This window comes from Athene noctua, chromosome 5 (assembly GCF_965140245.1).
Source record: "Athene noctua chromosome 5, bAthNoc1.hap1.1, whole genome shotgun sequence".
Lineage (NCBI taxonomy): Eukaryota > Metazoa > Chordata > Aves > Strigiformes > Strigidae > Athene > Athene noctua.
Genome location: NC_134041.1, coordinates 9,843,997 through 9,858,894, shown reverse-complemented (window position 1 = coordinate 9,858,894; position 14,898 = coordinate 9,843,997). Strand labels below are relative to the sequence as shown.

At 40.6% G+C, this 14,898-nt stretch overlaps 1 protein-coding gene across 1 annotated transcript in view; it reads right to left on the bottom strand.

The window, feature by feature from the left end:
- Window positions 1–264: 264 nt before the first annotated feature.
- Window positions 265–14,898, bottom strand: part of TRABD2B (TraB domain containing 2B) — a 293,067-nt gene continuing 278,433 nt past the window's right edge. Inside the window, exon 7 of the mRNA XM_074906252.1 lies at window positions 265–5,489. Within this exon, the coding sequence (XP_074762353.1) occupies window positions 5,267–5,489 (223 nt within the window). The 3' untranslated portion in view covers window positions 265–5,266. The remainder of the gene's footprint in view (window positions 5,490–14,898) is intronic.

Sequence of the window (14,898 nt, the reverse complement as noted above, 5' to 3'; positions counted from 1 at the left end):
GCTCCAGACTTGTTACGCACCAGAGGCAGCAATTTCTCACTAATGAAAAGGTACATAGAGAGATTCTCCACAGGAATGGACTTGACAAAACCACATCATTTTATGAGGAACCTTCCCCAGAGTATGGTTTCCTCCATTCCATGTTGGTCTTGGGCAAAAGAGAAGCAGCATGCACGCTCTACAAACTGAATGTTCCCATTTTTCAGGGATTCCCTAGCTTTTAGTGCAAAGGAAAGAACCTATACATACAAGATTCTTGTGCTATGGATTTATAATAACATTTTATTAATATATTATGCTACAAAAATATTTTGACAAAATAATATTAGAAAGCATCTTTTTATTACACTCTTCAAAACAGTTCACGAAAGCAGGAGGCGGAACAGGAAAAAATATTTGAAATACATTTGAATTGAAAACTGACAAACATGCAATTTAAAATTCAGTGTGAGCATGAATCTGCAGGATGGTTAATCATTCCTGTAAAGTACTGACTACTTATTGGAAAGACCTCTCTGCCTTTAGCTAGATTAATGTGCCTCCTGAAAAGCTACTCACAGGAAAGGTTGCATTTGGGTTGGAACAAAACATATGCACACAACACCCATACGTGCACACATACATGCATGCATGTGTGTGCGCACACACACATATTCCCTATGATCTCAAAATCAGGCAATTCTCTTTAAAACAAGCTTAAATTGAAGTTGAACTCTAGAACACTCCATGGAACATTGATCACTCCAGAGATATGACAAACCCATATACTTTTTGGATATAATACAGAAATACGGTACTAAGCAAAGTTTGGAATGATAACATTTATGCTGAGATAATAACTTTGGCACTTTGGTTTCTCTAACATAAATATATGATGGGAAATTCCTCCCTAACAGTGGTATATGGCAATGGCTGGGTGATATCATTTGGCTAATCAATGCACTAAACATAGATTAACTTCACCCTCTTTCCATCTCGCTCCCTCGGCAATTGTATATTGAAGAACTTAGATAAATATACAGTTCTGTACCTTGGGTGTTCCTAAATTACAGCGGAGCTTGGAGGAATGGGAAGTTCAACGAAGCAGATTTTGACACCTGTATAAAGCATAGTTATCATAAATCATGTTCATCATGTATTGCATTATTCAACAGCCCAAGGGATTGCAGAGAAACTACATCAGTCATAAAATATAAAATACCTTCTGTCCCAGCTTACTAACTGGTTCTCCAAGTGGCAATGCATGTTAATGTAGCATCCATAGTTAAACATAGGCAAGAAAAGCATTAAAACAATGAAACAGTGAAAGTTAGATCTGTTGTTGGTGGTATGGAACATTCATCCCACCAGGGCAAGAGCTTGGCAGATAATTAGCACTCATTTATAATGTTACAGTTACATATAATGTGAGTTGTATTGGTGTCAGTTGTAGCTGAGTTGAAAAGATGAATCATATGAACATTCAGCTTTGGGCTCGGCCAAAATCATGTCCTTGGTTGCTAGACATTGCATGACTCTCTTGACTGTGTTTTACAGAGGTATATAGTATCACTGGTGTTTGCTATTATATATAGCGGGCATGGCTATTTTTGTTAGATCTCCTGCTCTCGGAGTTTTGTGATTACATGGGAACCTGAGCTTTCATCCGGAAGAAAGAAGACAGTCGGTTCCTACTTTTCTGAGAAACTCACAGAGAAAATTGAAGTCCTGTGAAGCTGGTAGTTAGTGTTACTTCAAGAGCATGTACCAAACCTGATTTTTAAATCTTTTTAAAAATTTTTAAAAACTTTTTTTTAAACTCATGGTGAATATAATCGTGACCCATTGCAATAGATGTGCATAGATCTGTGCTAACCAGTATTAGTGTATTTTAATTATTATAATACTGGGCTGCTGTAGTTGATTATTAAATAATACATATTCTAAATCACAGTGAGGGTCTCATTTTCCAGTATTGGTATGCTTACATGGCATGTATTGAAAAAAGTTACCCTAAATTGTCATTTATGGTGAGACACAGAATAAAATAAATGGTTAGAGAACTGTGCTGAAGACATTCATGTGGGGTTCCTGAGCTAGGATCCACAGGAAGCTACTTAATCTAATATATATTGTAGGTCATGTCTTCTCCCTTAACCACAGAAAGCTCAGATGGACGAGTGTGCTAGATGCTTTTAGGTGGCAGGAGTCAGGTGTGTGGACCCCAAAGCCAGGAGACACCTCGCTTCGACATCTGCGCTGCAATATGACAAACACGGAGCACCAGTGCAAGGGAAATTCGGTGAGCTCCAGTAACATTCATTGATTTCATGGAATTATGGACAAAATGCCAAAAAATGAAAATATGTTAAAACATACTTTGATATCCAAACTCTTTACATACTGTGATATCCAAACACACCGTGATATCTGAGCTAATAAATATTGAATATTACTGTCCAGTAGAGGAGTGCCTCAGAAAAAAAACTTCATCAGTGATGAATGGAGTGACTATTCCAAGCAATATGATGACAGCTGTGAATGTGGAGATATCTGTGTGCTTCTAATGTTAAAAAAAGCCCCAGAGGCTTATGGAGAAAGCCACAGGTTGAGAAACTATAGAACTGCAATTTCTAGTCCTGGTCCTGTTGGTGGTTTTCCTTACAGTCTTGGACAACTTGTTTCTGTTTTCTGGTCTTTTCTCTCTCCCTTATCTTTATGTGGTCTTGTCTATTTATACCACAAGTTTTCCAACACCTGGAATTATTTCTGGGATGGTACCACAAAATCATTTCTGGATTTGATCAGATTACAAGAAATAAAATTCAATATGTTTTGGTTCGTTGGCTGTTCACTTTTACTATGTAACTTATCATCACCCTTAAGATTTGCATACCTTATTTCCAGTTCCATTTTTGTAAATAAGACATTATAATTCAGTTCTGATGTCTGTCTTGAATACAGCAGGAGAACCAATCATCTTTTAAAATGCATTAAGGTTGAATTTGAAGGTCTGTTGTTATATTCAAATGAAGGCATTTCTAGGCTAATAGCTCAAATAAAATCAAAATGAAAGTTCTCAAAATATGTTTCCAATATCCAGGCCCGTGCAATAAATATTATGCAAGGTGAATGGCTTCTGTCCAAAACTAACATCTTTAATCTTCTGCTAGCCAAAACACACAATATAAAAGTATGCACAGGGCATGCTTGAAGCTCACATTTGGGCAAAGCTCAAAGTTTTCCAGTCAGCCTTATCAACTGTTGTGTTTGAAAAAAATAGGAGTAGCTTATAGCACTGTCTGCTGTACCCACTTAAACTGACCACAAACCTACACAACCTCTGTCAGAAACAGAGCAAAGGCTGGAGGTCATGGTGCGCAGTGAGCCAAAAAGAAGTTATCTGTATTCTCCCTGGCCTCTGCAATGGGTGAGGCTGCATCATGGAAAAGCTCAGTATTTCATCATGGTTTCAAACAAAATTGCATGCCTTTTGTAGTCTAATTATTTTCTAACCTCTTTCCTGAATTAACTGGTATGATGACAAACAAACAGTGAATCCTCAACTCCCTCTCACTGCAGAGACTTGAAGATTGCATGGAATCAGTCCTGGAGACCTGGACATGCAGTCCTGGAGACCAGGGTGTAAGACTGGTGGGAAACAGACATGCCTCTTTTCAGTCAGACTTTTATCACTATTATTATAATCATCATCATTATTACCTGATACTTTTTTCGAGATGAAAAAGCACCACTTTTTTTGTAGAGAAAAGTTTGCATTATATTTTTCTGGTTTTCGTTTTTCTTTTAAACTAAGAAATATCACATATTTCATCACATATGTTTGATTTTTGGTCTGTAGATAACTTTTAGAAAGAAAAACACTATTTCAACCAAAATTAATTTTCTGGTTGAAACTCTTGCATCCAAAGGGATTTTTTAATCACATTTTGTTGGGGAAAAATATCAACATGCCTTATTAGACATAATAGTTTTTAAGATGGACATAGTTTATTCCCACAGATGTTGTTCATCACATTCATGAAAAGTAGCTGCTTGGATAGGGGGAAAATTTTTCAGTGAGTATAAGGTGTCATAACTTTCCATCTAAGTCAACAGAGGTACCATAGTCTACAAACAGAGGAATGTTCTGTATGTGTCCATGACACAGGCGTTAATTTGGTTCCTGTGGGCTTGAACAGATTTTGGACAATTCAGTATGGAGATATCAGCTCTAAGCATCATAACAGCAAGAGGAAGAGGAATTTGTAGATGTTTTGCCATCCAGGTTGTCCATCTGCATTAATACAACTGGTACAAGGAAATTCTATAGATTAACAGGATATTCCATTTTTATACCCTATAGACAGACCAGGTTCTGTTCTCATTTACACTGGGAAAGGTTGTAGGTTTGTGTTTTATAAAATGAGGGAGAGAAGAAAACAATTCCAGTGGGATTATTCCAGACTTTAAAAGCAATTTTTTTATCAAGAAAAAGATGTCTTAATTTGGGTTAGCTAATGAATTAATTCCAGGGCAAAGAGGGAATTTGGTAATTTCCAAAGAAGTTAGATAGTTTAGTTAAAGACAACACGGGGACTTAGAGGGTCATCTTGACTCATGACTTACTAAGTCATATAAAACCAGCTGGTATTTTAGGCTGTAGCAGCTAATGAATTAAGATTGCACCTATTTTTCTAATGGGTTTAGGCCACAGAAAGGAGGACCTGCTTATTCAGTATAAGCTATGCTAATGAGATTTAGAAAAGTAAAATTAGGACGTTCAGCAGAAATGTACTTATTGGACAGTTGCTGTAAAAAGTAATGGTTAAAGAAACAAAGAAGGCATTAATTTGGTGTCAGTTCAGACATTTGCACAGTTGTCAGTTAGAAAACAAATATAGAAAATATTAATTTATCTGTTTCACCATCGCTACTGATTAATAGGGATGTTATTAACATATACAACAAGAAAAATAAGTTTACCAGTCGAATAAATACAATTTTCTTTTTCTTTTTTTTTCCTTTATATGAACATGTATATTTTACAAAACCCCATAGCACTATGGGAAATAAAGATCCTTCTACAAAAAGAAGATGTAAGTCAGTGTTACAATAAAGCTTTAGAATTTCAAAATGTATCTGGGCAAAGAGACAAAATCAGCTAGAAGGCACTACTGAGTCACTGAGAAGGTCCAGCTTGTAAGTGTTGTTGTCATAACCTCCAATTCATTCATAAATTATCTCTCTTCTCTATTCCAAGGGATTGCACGTAATACTAATGTGGTCAGGAAGGCTGCAGTAGATTCAGGAGAAAAGAAGCTATGGCCATGCAGAGAAAAGAAGTTACTGATGGCCATAAAAGGCTGGCTGAAGCTGAGCTTGTAGGCTGAGGCTGGGATGGGCGATCTGAACGCGGTCTCTGATCCAGCCGGTTTGAAATCCAAATGGGAGGTTTGACTGTGATGTAGCCATTGGTTATCCTGATAAAGGAAGGCAACGTGGTGGTGCTAGAAGAAAACATGAGAGAAGGAAGTTAAACAGGAGAACCCTTATCTCTACTCTGCGAGCTGTCATTCTGCGTGGTAGTAACAACAGCAGTGACAATCACTGTTATTGTTTGCATGCATTAGACATACGGGGAGACCCCAGGGGCTGATAAGTGCGATGATCTGGAAACAGCTCTGATTCAGGATGTCCCTCAGCTTCTGGCTGCTGGGAGAATATAGCCAAAGGAGGAATGACTCCTGATATATCTAACTTATTGCACACATTTTTTTAGGCATCCGTTATTGGCCAGCATCAGAGACTGCGATAGATGTATCTTTGTGCTGGCCCAGGATGACCCCATTCTTACGTTCTTAGGTACCTTCTGGCCACCAAAGGTTTCAAAATCTGTCATGTCTCAGAGACTTATCTTACTTACCATGGACTGGATACTATGTCCAGGAAGGTCCACAAAACATGTCCTTCCCCTGTTTCACAAGCTATGAAGACTTTCTCAGGATCCCCTTACACAACTGATAACCTTGAGCAGAGAAGACCAAGCAGCTTTTTTTTTTTTTTTCTTCTCCTCGTTTAAGACATTTTGGATCAAATCACAGTGCCAAAACCAGACTCGGTGTGAAGTTTCCTTGTCTGTGGATTACGCCTCAGTAGCCTTACTGATTGTAGCTTGATTCAGTACTGATTTGAATTTGCAGGTTGGAGTTCATCATGATTCCCATGACACTGAAGGTCAAAAAGGTCCATTTACATTGATCTGGAAGTTTTAAGTTGCAGTTTCCATTTCATAAAATGCTTCCATTGCATCCATTATTGGATGATCCATAATCCACCAGTTGTCACAGAGCAGCACAACTGAGAATGCAAACTGTGCAAAGTGGATTCTGGACTTAAAACTAGCATTCTCCTGAGAAGTGAGGAGAAAAAAGACAAGCTCCCCCAAAAATAAGATGTGACACTAGTACCTGCAGATTCTCTGTGTTGCTGTCTAAATCTTTCATAAAGGGGATTTGTAGACACTGAAAATGGCCATCAAATAATTTTTTATGGGATAAGAAGCTATGCAGTCCTATGAATATTTAGCTACAGTATCTGAGACCCTGACCTTGGAAGAAAAGGCTGTGTCTTGCATAATATCAGATAAAAGGAACAATACTTTGCTCCAGACTCATGCATAGAAATAGAATTTAGTAGCACTAAAAGCTTTTGTCTTTTTCTGTCTAAGCAATACTAAGATATCTTTTAGCTCAGATACTTCATAAGTGTTGAGTCAATCACAAACTGCGAGAAGATCAGAGGGCACTGGTAAACACACATGTGCGTCAACATCAAATCCAATAGACAATCACTGCACATTACACTTCACCCCAGGTTTTGGGATAATTAATTCCCTTTCTTCCCTCATCCTTTATACTGTCACCACATCTTCTGGGTGGGATAGTTGTTCTGTAGCTAGAAGTGATCTTAATTAATGTGCAATGAATTAGAGTAAAAAGAAAAGGCAGTCTTGAATTAAAGACATGGGAATTGCTTCATGGGAGTGGATAATCCATCTAACCAGTATTAGGACTTTGACAGTGAGAATGGGGCTTGTTCCAGGGGAACAAACTGCTGTAAATAGAGAATTCTGAAATCAAGCCTTACCAGAGAAAGCTCTTATCTAAATTCCCATGGTGAGCAGTTGGTTTATGTCTTGAATTGATGATACAAGACACATAGCTTCAGAGCTTCTGCTATGTTGCATCAAAACCACTGCAGTCACTAAATACAAAGAGTTGATCTGGGATAAGCTTAATGCCGCTGTTTCAAATTTGTCCAGCTCTTTTGAGCGGTTAATTTAGTGCTGGCAAGAATGATAGCAGATTAGGCACTGTGTATCCAAGCTCCTGTAACATGCGTAACATCAAGCATGAACAGCATTCCCACAGTGAATACAAAGCATCATTAAAGCATACTTCTGACAAAACTAGGTACTACACGCTCTGAGTAATTCAACAGAAATGTTGTCATGCTCCAACTTCTGCTCCAGATCTCATTTATCCTGTTGAGTGATGCTGTAGTGCACAGATCTGGCAACATGGACAGTAGGATCACAATTTTGGGTTTTTTCCCCTGTACCAGTTTTCCCTAAGGTAAGTATGTGTAGGTGCTTGAACTCATCTTTTGGTTACTGTTTGTCACTTTACAGAACTACACAATTTAGCCCTAAATTAAATTTTAAACTGCAAGGAGGGTCTGGTTTTCAATTTCAATTTCAAAAAAAACCATCACCAAAATGCATTCAGACTTGCAGTTTGGGTGTATCCTGCTCCTGACACATTCTATAGGATTGATCCTCCAGTGAGATTAAACCGTCCCTTGCGCAAACTGTCTTTCTGCACCTCAGGGATGTATTGTGTGAGATGTCTGATGTGGCACACAGGCTGGCCAGGGAACCTATAAAGGAATCACGAGTCCTTTCATCAGCCAACTATATCTAAGAGATTTCTAAAGCAGTCTTAAATCAATATGTTTCTGCATGATGTTTTAATTTTCTAGTCATCTGCCAGAAATGTTTTGTTGGTTTTCTGTTGATTTTTTTTTTTTCTCCCTTGAAAACAGGTATTTGTTTGGGAAAAAAATCCATACAGTTTACTTAAAATCCCAGCATTTCCTGTCAAAAGATCTGAGAATTTTTGATCACTCTCTCCTCAGTCAGTGAAGTAATTTTCTGTTTTCAAGACATTAGATTTCTATAAAGGCTTCCTTGTTAAGATACTATTATGTAGGGTTGTTTATTTTAAAAAAAATCCTTAAGTGCTTTACAAGAGACAAACAGTGTGTTTCCATTAATATGTACAACGCATGGTAATAGCAAATGAATCACAATTTATCCATGTAAGACATTTTCTTAAATTTTCTAGTCGACTGCCAAGGTGGTTTAGAGATATTTAAAGAGAATGATCCCTTTTACCAAATGCTACAAAATTCCTTGTAAAACCTCTGGTCCAAGTTTGTAACTAGGCTGTTTCTATAGTGAGTGGGGAGAGAAATCTCTCTGGGAGGTGGTCCACATCATTCTAGTGCAGATCTCTAGGGGGTACTTACTCTTGCTCAGGATCTTTCTCTTCCTAGGGGTTACAGAAGGGCCCTAGACATCCAGGTTAGACTACAACCTGTCTTAAGAGGTGGCCCTGGTGTCAGGGGATGACTTCTCCAAACTCCCTTTGAGCATGTTTGCACATGCACATAGGATCTCACTGACCCCTGGACCTTCCCTAAGGATGAAAGCAACAGCAGAGCCCCTGAACTCAACTGGAAACCTTCCACTGTCCTCAGAGAGGTTTTGATAATTCCTGAAATGAGCATAGAGACTAATAAAATTGAATCACAGATCTGAGGGATAATAATCTAAATTATTATCACACCTTCTCTTGTCAGCCCAGGATATTCTGTATTTCGGTCTTTGTGTCTGAGAGAAGTATATTTAATGAAACATTCCACGTGATTTGTTGTGAACAGGCAACCAATGGCTCCACTGTTCATACCTCTCTTTTTTTTGCTTCTGTGTATGGGATTGTTTAAAAAATTTGGAAGACTCCAGGTATCTTTTAGCCAAATGACCTGCGGTATCATATTCATGAGCTTGTACTTTTGATCTGATAATAAGGCAGTTTTTCAAATCAGTATATTAGTCATACATTGTCTTACCATCATTAGAACATGTAAGACTTTCCCCCCAAATGGGGCCTCAGGCACAGGCTTTGTGAACAGACCCTACTGAATGCAATTACATGATTCAAGTCCTCTAGGCTGGGGCCATGGTGAAGCACCTTGATGATTTGGGAACATTTTAAAACTGAAAAATAAAACAAACACACGTGCAGTCCTTTGGGGGAATTTCTGTTCTGGTTTAGCTTGCAAGGACCTCACAAACTCATTTTTAGCGTGACTTGGTTTATCCATACAAGCAGGGCTCGTCTAACCACTAGTGACAGAATCATAGGAGATAGGACCAGGAGGGACTTTCTGGCCCATCTGTCCCAAAGACAGGAACAAGATCTAACCCCCTCCTGACATTTACGTCTAACCCAGTCTGAAAAAGCCCTACAATGACAGCAATTCCAGACTCTCTGCTGACATCTACTCCAGCGTTTCATCATTCCTGACATCCAGAATTACTGCATAATGTTTCACCAAATCTCTCTTGTTACAGTGCAAGTTTGTGACTTCTCCTGTCCCCATGGACAGGTTTATTCCTTTCCTCTTCTCAACAGCCTTTTACGTGTTTTGAAGACTTAACCATGTTTCACCTCAGACTTCCCTCTTTTCAACAGACCATTCCCTCCACCTTTCTCTGCAAGTCCTCAGTTCTTTCCCTCCACCCTTTCTTTTGCTCTTCCCTGGATCTGTCTACCTGACCAGTTCTTCTCTGGAGTGAGTTGCCTAAAACTGGAAACAGTAGGTCTAGCTGAGATATTGCCAGCCCTGTGCTTTGTGCAGTAGGTACCACTGCTTCTTTATTTGCAAAGCAGAAGAAAGTGCATGAAAAATATGTAATCTCCAGGAAGATGGTCTTTTTGTTACTTTTTGCCCCCAAAGTCCAAACCACCTTTATGGTCTCAGTAACTAGTTTGAAGCTCATGGAAAACTGATGGTGCTCTGATGGGGGTGAGGACCAACCAAATCCTGGTGATACTTCTCTGCATTTTTAGTATGCTGCCATGCCTCAGTCCCAACATAGTTTCTGTTCAGGGTGGAGGAAGTGACCCTCTTAAGCATAACTTACAAAGTGTTTGGGGATTTTTCTGGATCAAAGGAGCTATATAAACAAATGACAACTATTTTTAATAAATGTAAACAAATGTGGACTCAGACAGCATTTCTTACAATAGCATCTGATGAAAGAAGCTTATCAAGACAACGTGCCAACATAGATTGAACCCTGAAAAAATGCGCGGTTCAGTTGAAAACCTAAAGAGCTAGTAATCTGAAAGAAAATTTTTGAGTAAATACAAAAATGGCTGTTTTGCATTTGTGATTTGATGTTAACCTTATGATGGTTAGGATTTTTTAAAGTGATATTAAGCATATGCTTCCTGTTTCTTTTCAAACAAATTTTGCCCTATTTTTTTCCTTTTCATTTAATGAACAGATGTGAAAAGAGTTGATCACATTATTTTTCTGGTGATCAGAAATAATGTTCTGCTAGTGAAGACAATTATTCTTGGAACTAACCAGACCTATTTATGTCACCAAAATTTATTAATCAACATTTGAAAAACACATCTGCTTAAAGTGCTGGGACCAACATGCTGCAGTATGTAAATAAGTTGGCTGGCAAAAACTCTGACCATACGTTTGAAAGAATAGGTGCTCAACCAAGAGGAAAAAAAGCATATGTTGGGGGCGGGGGTGGGGTGAGTGTGGGGATCACACTAGAAATAAGTCACAGGGATTTAACTGTGAAAATCACTACAGTAACCTCTTAAACGGAATGTGAAGTCTCCATGTCCTGAAATTTTAATATTATTATTTGATGTGTTTCTGGAATAGATTCTATAGGCCAGAAGAGGCTCCATTTCCCTCCATCTCTCTCTTCATCATTGCCTTCCTTATGGACACTGTTCTTGCAGCCTGAGAAATAAATCCTGCAGGATGCTGAGTCTCTGGTCGCAGACTAGCAGGATGCTAAACACTGCAAGCATACGAGTGCTTCCAGCAAGGCTAGTATTCACATACCTACAACTCAGCATGTCCTGAAGTCCTTTGTGGGATCAAGGCCAAGAGGCTCATGCTTTTGCTAGGTTCAGTTCATTAAAAAAAAATAACCCAACCTGGATCTGATTAAGAAATCTAGTTTTGGTCCAGAGGAGGCCACTACTTATTTGTAGTAGTGTAGTAAACTGCCTTTGCATGTCTGAATGAGTAAGCAATATCACACACTGGTTTGTGGCCAACAGAGAAGACAGGGGACGAGCCAAAGAGCCTTATCTCTACTATTTCCCTTTACCCCAGAGTTTCTGAGAGCCCAGATCTCTGGCCATTTTCCACACTGTAAGCATCCACCCTCTCTGCAAGCAGCACAGCCGTAGTTGCGGGGAGGCAGCTGCAGCCACGCCATTAATAGAGGGGTCAGGTAAAAACATCGGGAGTATTTCAACAACCCGTCACTGTCAATCTGAGCTTCCCCCTCTGACGAGACTCAGATGGGAACCATCTTTCCACCTGAGAGGAATGTCAAGCTCTGATCCAGCCTTATTTCAGTAGTCTGGCTCCTCTAGAGACTGACAGCAAGCAATTCCCCTCCTTGAAGCAGGCACCCATGAGACTCCAACCCCTGTGCATGGCCGCTGACAGAGGTCTATTCCCCCAGCCCTGGTCTTTGTTAGGACCATGTCTGCCATGGATTATCTCTAGGAGAAAGAGGAGGATATCAAGGGAAAAGAGGGAAAGGGAAGCACAAGTTCCACCAGACACTGGATCTGAAAGGACAGAAAGCTGCGAACAAGCATGCCAGGACCCTGAGCCATACTGTCACCATGTGCTGGAGCGCAGGAAGGGTGGTGCTGGGCAGCAGGACACTGCGCACAAGGATGGGATGCTTAGGGGGGAGAATAGAAGTAATGTAGGCACCTTCACCTCCTGAATGTGCAGGACCCAAGCTGTCAGCAACACCTGCAAAAGGTGCCATCAAGGAGAATCACAGGCAGTCCTTCAGATGCCCTGGCCTTTAATAGGATTTAAAGGGTGGGATTAACTGTAGGTATGTCAGATGTAAGCTTGTAGCTGGAGCTATTCAGCCTGTGTTCCTGCTACAGTTCGTGGGGAACAAAATGTCTTCAGAGTACAATCCTTCCCCCAAAAGGCATGTCTCTAAGGTAGGAGAGATGAGCTTCTTCTGAAGATCTCTATCTCTGGAATTCAGGTCTCCTGAACCCCAGCCAAGCTCTTTGTCCCAGTAAGGGCTTCGACTGGTAAGGATGGGTTCCTAAATTGGGATGGGGCCAAAGGGTGAGGAAGAGAAAAAATGCTGATGCTGCAGCACAGAAAGCAGCAGCTGGTGGGGACGCAGCTCGCCTCTGTGGTCCCATAGCAGCTCCCCTACATGGGCATGGCAGGGCTGCAGCCTGCTGTCCCCTCTTTGGGGTCTTGGCTCTGAGGTTTTGACATGAAGGACAAGGTGGCTTACTTGGATCAGGGGCTCCAGGGAGGCCATGATGGTGTAAGCAAGGAGCAGCTCAATGTTGAAATGCAGCTCAAATGCTCTGGTGAGTTTTTAGCCCCCTCTCTGGATGGGCCATGGGCTAAGAAGGCAGGACATTTGTTTTTTATCCCTGTGTCACTCACTGAGGAACCATCAAAATCTTGTTAAATTACTTCTATTACTTGCCTGACTCCTGATCTGAGTCAAGCCCTTGAAGCATTAGTGTGATGTCACCAGCATTAAGCCAATGTGAAGCGTTTTGCAGGCTCTCACTGTGATATGCAGGTCCTGATTGCCCAGGCCACCTACAAAACACCTCTGCAATGACAAATTCAGCCCCGGAGTGACACTGGTCTGCAGCAAGTCTGAGCATCCTAAAGTCACCGGTGGGTCACTTTAGGTTGTTGAGGCAAAGTGTATCATCTGCTGTGGGGACAGGGATGGGACAGGAAGGGACAGGGGCCATGGGGACTGCTGCATGACAGACGGGAAAGAGGAGGAGAGGAGCTTGCTGTCACAGCAGTGCAGCCTGAGGGTCCCCTGGGCATGGGGACACAGTGATGAAAAGGTGGACATGAAGACACATCTAGCAGGGTGAGAAGGAGCAGGTGAGGCACACCAATTCCAGCACAGCCCAAGGGCCCTTTTCTGAAGTGAACTTTCAGCACGTGGGAAAGTTTCCTGCACCTCAAGATCAGGTTTAGCTTCCCTCCATCCCAGGAGGAGACTGTGTATGGCCCTTTTCAACCTCCTGCCCCGAAGTCCTTCAGGAAAACCCTGCAAATACAAATCCTGCACCCACACATGTGGCAGCGGCAGAATCAGGCCCGCCGCATCTTTCCAGACAACTGCAGAATGGTGTAAAAACACAGAATGTTGTAAAAACCAATAACCTTTGAAGCACACCCTCTGAGTAATTACCCCATTCCCATCTAATGACTTAAAGATGTTATATTGCTCTCTGATTTGGCAACAACAAAGATTTCGACCTTATTAAAACCAGCCCATCAGGAAACTACATGTCATCCTTTAAAAAAAGAAAAAAAAGAAAAAAAGAAAAAAAGTGGGGGAAAAAAAGAAATTAAATTCTTTAAAATCCCTGTGAACAATAATTCAAGATACCGTAGCTGAAGACCCATGATTTGTTGTAGACTGTCTGGGTGGTCCCGAGGCAGGAGATGACAACATTAGCTCTTTCCTTTGCCCTTCTAAGAAATGCTTTGATGATTCTCTAATATCCTAAGTATATCCCCACGTGGCTCTGCACTGGGACGAGGCAATCACAGAGCTGGGATAATGCATCCCAGTTTTACCCAGGGCCTGGCTCTTGCTAAGAGGGGACAGCTCAGAGCCCTTTGTTTTACCAGTTCTGCACTGACATCCGAGCCAGGATGTGTTCATGATAGTCTAAATAGTGATGTGGGCTCAAAAACATCCACAAACTCACCCCCACCTACTGCACACATCTGGCTGTGTACCTGATTTGTATGCATAATTAAGGCACTCATCATCATGGCTCAAATAACCAAGTACTTGTTTCACTGGTCCTTGGACAGATGATGATTGCAGTTTTTACAGCCAAAGCAAGCAAGAAAATCAAGGGTGCACAAGCAGATGGGCTTAGTATTGTAAAAATCTTACTAGTGATGCAATCTGTGAAGATTTTTGGGCACCCTGCGGATGTACAACATGTAAAGAGTTAATCTGATGGTGCTGCAATCAGGTGGTTTTGATCCAAATCCCAAGCATGAGCAGAACATCTAACTTTTATCTCTATTTTGCAAATTGCCTGCTCTCACCAACACAGCCCCACAAGCAAAACAATTTGTGTTGTTGGGGTGGTCAAAATCATAATCCGTATTTTATGTCTTGGGTTCAACCTTTCAATTAATTAGAACCAGAGTGACTTGGTCTGCCCTCTCCTATGTGCACTCAAGTGTTTGTTTGGCATTGTGTGGGCCCTATGGCTCAAATATTTTTTGCAGATGCACAGAATTAACCAAGCATGTTTAGATGTGCTTGGGGAACACATACATTCATAGAGATGTATATATTTGACCCTGTCTCCTTCTTGTTAAACACTGTAAAAGATATCGACTTTCCCCTCCAGATTTTAAAATGATTTAGAATAGGCAGTAGTGGGGAAATACCTAAAACATCCTGTCAAATTAAGTATTTTCTCCAAGACTGTTCTCTAAGACACACAATTACTTCAGCTAAGAAGATGC